Genomic DNA, 6,701 nt, shown 5'->3' with positions numbered 1-6,701 from the left:
AGGCTCCGCGGGCTGCGCTGTGCGTGGGACCCGAAATGGCTCTGTCGTAGGAGCGGGACCCGCGTGCCCGCGAACGCGGACGGAGGGCACGCACCAATACAAAAGCGGGGTGTCGGCCTTCCACCACCCTGGGCCATCCAAGTTGCCGAAGGGGATTCTGGCCGAGTCCTGGTCACTCTGGCGCGCCCTGGGCAGCCCCATGGGAAACAGGCCTGGAATTCCTGTAGGGAGAGTGGGGGAAGGGGAGCCAGCAGGGATTCCAGAGTTACTGCTCTGGGCCGGCCTTTGGCCACCAGGAAAAGACCCCTGCCACCGAATAGAGAATTCGTTCTGTGACCTTACCGGGGGAGGAGGTGACCCCCCCAAAGGCAGCAATACGCTTCCTTAGTGAAGAGCGACACTCATTTGAACATTCAGGATCCATTAAGGTCACTGTCACGCAGGCTGTGGGGCTTAAGGCTGGAGCTGTGGCTTTGTTGGGGGAGGGTTGGACACTGGTGAGGACACAAGATGACGCCCCAGAACGCAGAGCCTCACATATGTTTTCTCTCCCCTCCCCACAGGTAAGGCTGGCCTCTCTGCAGTCAGAGGTCTGAGCTCTGCCATGGGGGTAGGGGTGTCTTTATTGCTGCAGTTTTCTCTGACATCTGGGGGCTATCGGAGTGTGGGCCGAAGCAGGCGCTGCAGCGGCAGAAGTATCCCCAAGAACATCCCCAGGAAAAGCTGGAAAAAGCCTCATCCCCAGCTCTGCAATCTTCAGGGTAGAGTCTGGCCCTTGTGTTCCCAAACCACCATACAGCCCCAGTGCTCAGTCCTCCCCATCTGGGCAGAGGAATAGGGCCTTTGGGCGAAGGACCCCTTTCTCATCTTCCTGTGTGCTCATTCAGTCTTCAGATGAGTCATGTCTGTATTCCCCCAGAGAACAGACTGTAGGGAATTTAGGCACTATGTCTGGATAGAGCCTGTGAGCAGGTACAGGAGGTCCCTTAAGAGGCCAACTGCCATCCCAGCCTTCATTCTGTGTAGGCGGCTCTCCAGCAGGAATCCGGACTCCCCAGAGCGTGGAAGAACTGAACATGGGCAGCCCTTGACCAGGTTGGGGCAGGACTAGGCAGGGGACAGAGATTACCATCTCTTTCTTTCCCCCTCTTTTGCCCCACTAATCCCCAGCACCCCAAGGGAATCAGAGCCAGGGATTGCTCCCTCCCCCCAGGGCAACGGTCTGTGGGTGTTCTTTGGATCAGGAGAGCTCTGCGGTGTACTAATAATGTGTGTGGGTGGAGGAGGACAGGCGGGCAGATTGTGGGCAGTCTGGACAGGCGGTGGCCTGGCATTAGTCTGTGCTGGGAGTGGTGCCCCAGGCTCCCCTCCTGTCACCAAGTAAGGCTGTTCTCACTCTCCAGGCTGCTGCCCAGAGAAGCTGAGGTTGGTGAGGCTTAAACTGCCTCCCCTGTGGCCTTGCAGGAATGAAAGGTTATAGCAATTTATTTTTGCAACATCTTGCAAACTCAGGTCTTTGAAAGGAAAAAACACTGCCCTGAAAGTTTAGAAGACCTGTCCCTCAGTCCTGGTTGTGCTCTTGGTTTATAGTGTCACCTCAGGCAAGGCCCATCCCTTTTGCTGCCTCACACTTGCATCATCTGTCAACCAAGGCACTCAGTGATTGCTCAGCCAGCCTCACCAAGTTGCTCAGAGCTCAAATGTGGCAATAGGAAATAGCAGACACATGGAGAGGCCACAGGGAAGCTTTGAAAAGGCATAGGGCACTGTAGGGAGATGTGACCATATTTTCTGGTGAGCCCTGTGGCTGGAGTGTTTGTGCAGCTGACCCTGGAAGTTTACTCACCTCCTGACACTGGGGTAGCTGTCACAAGGGGATTCCAAGAAGTGTCAGTATCTCTCCCTTCTGAAAGTTTCCAGGGCAATAAAGATACAAGATAAATATCCTTGAATGTTACCTAGAAATCCAAGATGGAAATAAATAACCTACAAGGAATTAAGAGAGTCTAGATTGGTGTCAAGGGCTCTGGGAGTCCATAGAGGGTGGGCTGCTCTTGGGGTCTGGGGTCTCCTAGGAGGAAAGGAACTGGGGTAGAAGTCTTGGTCTCTGGAGTGACTCTGCTTTTCCACCCTCAGCAGAGGAAGAGCCAATGCTGGAACGGCGCTGCAGGGGCCCCATGGCCATGGGTCCAGCCCAGCCCAGACTCCTTTCAGGGTCCTCCCAGGAGTCACCTCAGACCTTGGAGAAGGAGTCCAGCGGGCTGAGGCACCAGGGCACTAAACTGGCCCAGTCAGGCAGTCAAGCCCTAGGCAGGGCCCGTCGCTGTGCCCACTGTCGAAGGCACTTCTTGAGCTGGGTGGCCCTGTGGCTTCATACCCGAAGGTGCCAGGCGCGGCTCCCTCTGCCCTGTCCTGAATGTGGGAGGCGCTTCCGCCATGCCCCCTTCTTAGCACTGCACCGTCAGGTCCATGCTGCTGCCACACCAGACGTGGGCTTCACCTGCCACCTCTGTGGGCAGAGCTTCCGAGGCTGGGTGGCCCTGGTTCTGCATCTGAGGGCCCACTCGGCTGCAAAGCGGCCCATTGCTTGTCCTGAATGTGAGAGACGCTTCTGGCGACAAAAGCAACTTCGAGCACATCTGCGGCGGTGCCATCCCCCTGCCCCTGAGGCCCGGCCCTTCATATGTGGCAACTGTGGCCGGAGCTTTGCCCAGTGGGACCAGCTGGTTGCTCACAAGCGGGTGCACGTGGCTGAGGCCCTGGAGGAGGCAGCAGCCAAAGCTCTGGGGCCAAGGCCCCGAGGTCGCCCTGCTGTGACCGCCCCGCGGCCTGGTGGGGACGCCGTGGACCGCCCCTTCCAGTGTGCCTGCTGCGGCAAGCGCTTCCGCCACAAGCCCAACCTGATCGCCCACCGCCGAGTGCACACTGGCGAGCGTCCCCACCAGTGCCCAGAATGCGGGAAGCGCTTCACCAACAAGCCCTACCTGACCTCGCACCGTCGCATCCACACTGGCGAGAAGCCCTACCCGTGCATTGAGTGCGGCCGCCGTTTCCGGCACAAACCCAACCTGCTGTCGCACAGCAAGATCCACAAGCGGTCTGAGGGCTCCGCGCAGGCCACCACCGGTGCTGCGAGCCCCCAGCTTTCAGCCGTGGTGCTGGATCCCTCGGCAGAGCCCGGCCCTGAGAAGATTGCTCCGGAGCCCGCGGCGGAGCCTCCACCTGAGGCCCCCTTGGAACCCCCACGGGACCAGGCCCAGGCGACCCCATCCCTGTACAGCTGCGACGACTGTGGGCGCAGCTTCCGGCTGGAGCGCTTCCTGCGCGCGCACCAGCGGCAGCACACCGGGGAGCGGCCCTTCACCTGCGCCGAGTGCGGGAAGAACTTCGGCAAGAAGACCCACCTGGTGGCGCACTCCCGAGTGCACTCCGGCGAGCGACCCTTCGCCTGCGAGGAGTGCGGGCGCCGCTTCTCCCAGGGCAGCCACCTGGCCGCCCACCGGCGCGACCACGCCCCGGAGCGGCCCTTCGTCTGCCCCGACTGCGGCAAGGCTTTCCGCCACAAGCCCTACCTGGCCGCCCACCGGCGCATCCACACGGGCGAGAAGCCCTACGTCTGCCCCGACTGCGGCAAAGCCTTCAGCCAGAAGTCCAACCTGGTGTCCCACCGGCGCATCCACACGGGCGAGCGGCCCTACGCCTGCCCCGACTGTGACCGCAGCTTCAGTCAGAAGTCCAATCTCATCACCCACCGCAAGAGCCACATTCGGGATGGCGCCTTTTGCTGTGCCATCTGTGGCCAGACCTTTGACGATGAGGAGAGACTCCTGACCCACCAAAAGAAGCATGATATCTGAGAAGGGCAGGGGCTGTGGGGGACGGAGACAGGCCCTGGGCTCCTTCGCAGCAGGAGTGTGGCAGTGGGCTTGGGTAGCTCGTGTTGGAGCTGGTGACGGAGAGGGATGCGAATTCAGAAGGGAAAGAAGAGGCGGGAGTGAGCTGCGCCCTGTTAGTGAGGGAGTAAACCCGGATGGCCAGGAAAGCCCCTTCAGAGTGGTGTTTCCAACATTCACCTCGACTGTTCTATGCCCTGGAAAAGTAGCAATAGCAGCTCCATTTACCCTTAGTGCCCTTGGCTACAGGAGCCACCGGTGGGAAGGAAGAGTCCATCCTCTGGTGTTAACGCCTTAATGTCCCAGTCTTTATTATGAGTTACTTCAGGTCACTTTTGAAAATAGGTGTGGTACAGTCCTTAGTAAAGGAAAGCTCGGGAGGAAAAGTGGACCAGCTGGATATGCCTTGGAGAGCCTGCTGGCCTTGTCAGGCAGCTGGGGCCTCTTCAGCCCAAGAGATGAAACTAAGCTGGTTTTACCTGTGCCCCCTTCCTGATGTCCCTGCTGAAATCCCAGGCTTGCAGAGGCCCCTCTACTGCCAATGATTCCATCCGCTTCCTCCCTGAAGATCACCTTCCCAGGCGTTTCCTCCTTGGACTGTCTGGCTTTATCTAATTGGCCCTCCCAGGGCTGACCCTCTTCCACTCTTTCCAAAGCTCATTGTGGAAGGAAGGACTGGCCCACTGATGCTGGAGGGTCAGCTGAAGGCAAGATCCTGGTTGAGTGTCCTTTTCAAGATTTCCAGCATGTGGATATTAGCCTTTCCTGGTGACAGGGAGCTCCCACCTCCTGAGGCCCTGGTTCTATTGTAGGATGATCCTAATTGTTAGAAATTCTTCCTTATAATGATCGAATTTTGCTTTCCTATAATTTCTATCTATTGGGCCTTGTTCTGTTCTCTGGATCTAAACAGAACAACCACTTACCCTCCTTTTCAGACTAGAGAATAAAGATTTGGTTTTAGAACTGGTGGCTGGGGAGTATTCCTTTCCCTGGGGACTGTGGAGTTGGAGGGAGGAACATGGCTCTTCTTCCTGGGAAGGAAGGGCTGTGTGAGGCTTTGGCAACAGCTGAGGGCTTCTACACCCTCCATCTAGTCCTTTCCTGAGGAGGTGGCCAGCAAACCAGAAAGTTGGGCTCAGTCCCTGGGTGGTGGGCCAGCGTTCCAGTTAACTGAACCAAGATATTGGTTCCTACTAGGTTGTGATGCACATGTTTAATCCCAGTGACCAGAGGCTGAGGCAGGAGAGTTGCAAGTTGGAGCCCAGCCTGGACAACTTGGCAATATCCTGTCTCAAAACCTAAAAAAGGGCTGGAGGTATAGCTCAGTGGTAAAGTGCTTCTGGGTTCCATCTCTAGTACCCTCCTCGATGATACTGGTTTCTGGTCACTGACCCACTGAGGTGAGTCCAGGGCCACCATTTTCATTCTCACCACCTTGGCCTTCCAGTTACTTGAGCTAACATTGACAGTCCTTTTGGGGGACAGTGGGACATACAGACTTAGGTTAGACTTGCAGCCCCTGCTGGAGGGTTGACAACATGACAAAGGAGTCTCTGGAAGGACAGGCAATTCTGAGCAGTAAGGACAGTTCCCAGCTTGCATATCCCACACACATTGGGTGCAGATCCACATGGCCAGGTGTTCAGCCTTCTTTGAGGCCAGGTCAGACTTCTCAGGTGCCAGTTACCAGGAAAGAAAGGGAAAGATTTGATTGTGTCCTGTGGGATCTCACTGGCTCATCTGCTGCAGGTCCTTCACTGTGTCTTCCTCCCATATGGGGAGGAATATGGGGATTTCCTACATATTTGAGTGTCAGCCATCAACAAGCGCATTTATTTTTGCTTATATTAGAAATCTCTGCACTTATCCCCAGCACCCAGCACAGAGTGGTGCTTAAGAATAGCCACCATTTGCCTATGCGGGTGGCACCCCACAGGGAAGTTCCCCTAGACTGCCTCATGTGATCCTTGTGCAGTGGGTGTCTTGTTTGCCTTTTCAACATGAAAACATTTGCTCAGGGTCATGTAACTGGCAGTCACCACAGGCGATTCAAGCTCAGGTCTGTCTGGCTCCTGAACCTGTCCCTTTTCATCACCACCACATACTTTTTGGATAAATTGAGTTTGCTGCTGCTTTTGGTTAAGGTAAGTATTAAATGCCTACTATGTACTTGATGTGATGGAAATGGGTTTCAAAGATCAGAACTACTGTGAGGTCTCCAGACCCCTGAGAGGCTTGGGTCTGGAGAGGATGAACATAAGTACAAAGTGGAGAGATGGACAGAGGCGAGTAGGGCTTAGTGTGTGGGATGGAAGCCAACACCTTCAAAGCTTCATATTGATTTGGGGAGTATTTGGGCCACTTAGAAACCTGTGTAGTTGCTGGGTGTGGTAGCTCATGCCTGTAATCCCAGCAACTTGGGAGGCTGAGGCAGGAGGATTTCAAGTTCAAAGCCAGTCTCAGCAACTTCACAAGATCTCAAGCAACTTAAAAGTTGGGGCATTGGGGATGTGGCTCAGTGGTTAAGTGCCCCTGGATTCAATCCCTGGTACTAAATCAAAACCTGTGTAGTTGAAGGCAAGTTATCTGTCAGAACCTGAGAACACAGGACATGGTCTCAAGAACGTCCATTGGCCATCTGCCTCTTTTAGGGAGTATAGAGGTTCCAGTGGGCTGAGGGGAGAGGGAATCAGATCAGGGGTTCTAACCTTAAGAAAAATCTTTTCTTTCTTTTTCTTTTTTTTTTTTTTTTTTGGATTTGTATGTTGGGGTATTGAACCAGGGCCTTGTGCATTGTGAGGCAGG

General features: G+C 55.6%; 2 protein-coding genes across 5 annotated transcripts in view; both read left to right on the top strand.

Annotated features, from left to right (window-relative positions):
• The first annotated feature begins 6 nt into the window (after positions 1 to 6).
• Repin1 (replication initiator 1) lies at positions 7 to 4,859 on the top strand. Of its 4 annotated transcripts, XM_048786742.1 has the most exons (3): positions 7 to 428; positions 564 to 761; positions 2,137 to 4,859. In XM_048786742.1, exons 2-3 carry the CDS (start codon positions 605 to 607, stop codon positions 3,855 to 3,857), a joined length of 1,878 nt encoding a protein of 625 aa, XP_048642699.1. In that variant the 5' UTR covers positions 7 to 428; positions 564 to 604; the 3' UTR covers positions 3,858 to 4,859. The 4 variants fall into 4 exon arrangements, with proteins under 4 accessions (XP_048642699.1, XP_015349189.1, XP_048642700.1 ...); XM_015493703.2 differs by lacking the exon at positions 564 to 761 and having other exon boundaries at positions 7 to 563; XM_048786743.1 differs by having other exon boundaries at positions 7 to 761; positions 2,140 to 4,859.
• Positions 4,860 to 4,989: 130 nt separating this feature from the next.
• The window catches only part of Znf775 (zinc finger protein 775), a 22,283-nt gene continuing 20,571 nt past the window's right edge, over positions 4,990 to 6,701 (top strand). Inside the window, 1 exon segment of the mRNA XM_048786749.1 lies at positions 4,990 to 6,040. The gene's annotated coding sequence lies outside the window, so the exon portion shown is untranslated.

The sequence above is a fragment of the Marmota marmota genome, unplaced genomic scaffold (assembly GCF_001458135.2).
Source record: "Marmota marmota marmota unplaced genomic scaffold, marMar, whole genome shotgun sequence".
Classification (NCBI taxonomy): Eukaryota; Metazoa; Chordata; class Mammalia; order Rodentia; family Sciuridae; genus Marmota; species Marmota marmota.
The sequence above is the reverse complement of the archived record's forward strand: the minus strand, read 5'-3'. Positions and strand labels throughout refer to the sequence as shown.

What these genes read in the sequence shown, in the direction of transcription:
- Repin1 (XM_048786742.1), top strand. Translation starts at nt 605, where the DNA reads ATGGGGGTAGGGGTGTCTTTATTGCTGCAGTTTTCTCTGACATCTGGG. An exon ending in CCAGCTCTGCAATCTTCAGG is followed by an intron (nt 762 to 2,136) that starts GTAGAGTCTGGC and finishes TTCCACCCTCAG; the next exon opens with CAGAGGAAGAGCCAATGCTG.